The following is a 976-nucleotide window of genomic DNA, read 5'->3' on the forward strand; positions in this document are numbered from 1 at the left end:
CCCCAACACCCCACAACCCGGCTCGCCCCCGCACCACGCATTGGTCTGTCAGCGCGCCCGCCACTATGAGGTGCCTGTCGCGCCCCATGTTGCGCAGGAGGTAATGCAGCGTGGTGGAGCTGAAAACAGACGACCTGTTTGCGTGTTTTTGGGTGTTCAGGGGTCTGGGGGTTTCCAGGGGGGATCGGGTCGCAGGGGCGGCGTTTGGCGGCGCTGCGCAGGGGCCGCTGTCGTGGGAGGGGAGGGTTGAGCGATTGAGGGCCCACCGGGCCGCGGCCGCCCGCAGGGCGGAGCCGGCAGCCGAAATCGGCGGGCGATGCCGCCGCGACGGCGCCGCCGAGGGGTGCGGCGCGGGACGCGTTTGCAAGCGCACGCTGCAGGCCCGCGCGACGCCCCCGCCGAGGCGGCGGCGCGCCAGCGTGTGGCGCGGCGCGCAGCGGCGGCCGCCGCGGCAGGGTCTCACGTCGTTTTCGGCAGCACGATCTCATCGGGCCCCGGCGCCAGCTCAGCGATGACCTGGCGGCCGCGGGCGGGGCGGTTGTGGCCGGACGCGTCGACCAGCCGCTCGGTCGCGCGGGGGCTGCGCGGCGAGCGGGGCCGCGTGCGTGTGTGCGCGCGGCAGTGACCGACCGAGCTGTGGCCAAGGCCGGCCTCCCCGCAGGCAGGGCTGCGGGCGGTGGGCGAGGGTGCCGGCCATGCCGCGGCGTGGCGCACCCCTCCAGAGCAAAATTGCGGATCCGCCTTGATCCAAATCCCCATCACCACCCTTTGTATTCGGCGGCACCCAGCGTGTGGTGCTGCATCCATGCGCATCGCAACACAGGCGGTGTTGGGCGCCGATTAAAAAGGCAGCTTCCCTTCCTGTTGGCCGTCCCCTGATTTAGCTTTTTCATCTACTTTCATGGGCTCAATGGGCCGCCGCACACCTGGGCGTCCCAGCTGCCGGGGGGGATGTGGAACCCGGAGAGCTGGGGGT

At 71.5% G+C, this 976-nt stretch overlaps 1 protein-coding gene across 1 annotated transcript; it reads left to right on the plus strand.

The window, feature by feature from the left end:
• Nucleotides 1-316: 316 nt before the first annotated feature.
• On the plus strand, nt 317-601 carry MNEG_7967 (hypothetical protein; the record flags this gene model as incomplete). The annotated part of the gene is made up of 1 exon (XM_014043563.1): nt 317-601. A coding segment is annotated over one exon (285 nt), but the record flags the coding sequence as incomplete, so codon positions are not given.
• Nucleotides 602-976: the final 375 nt, after the last annotated feature.

Source organism: Monoraphidium neglectum (assembly GCF_000611645.1).
Source record: "Monoraphidium neglectum strain SAG 48.87 unplaced genomic scaffold scaffold01464, whole genome shotgun sequence".
Lineage (NCBI taxonomy): Eukaryota > Viridiplantae > Chlorophyta > Chlorophyceae > Sphaeropleales > Selenastraceae > Monoraphidium > Monoraphidium neglectum.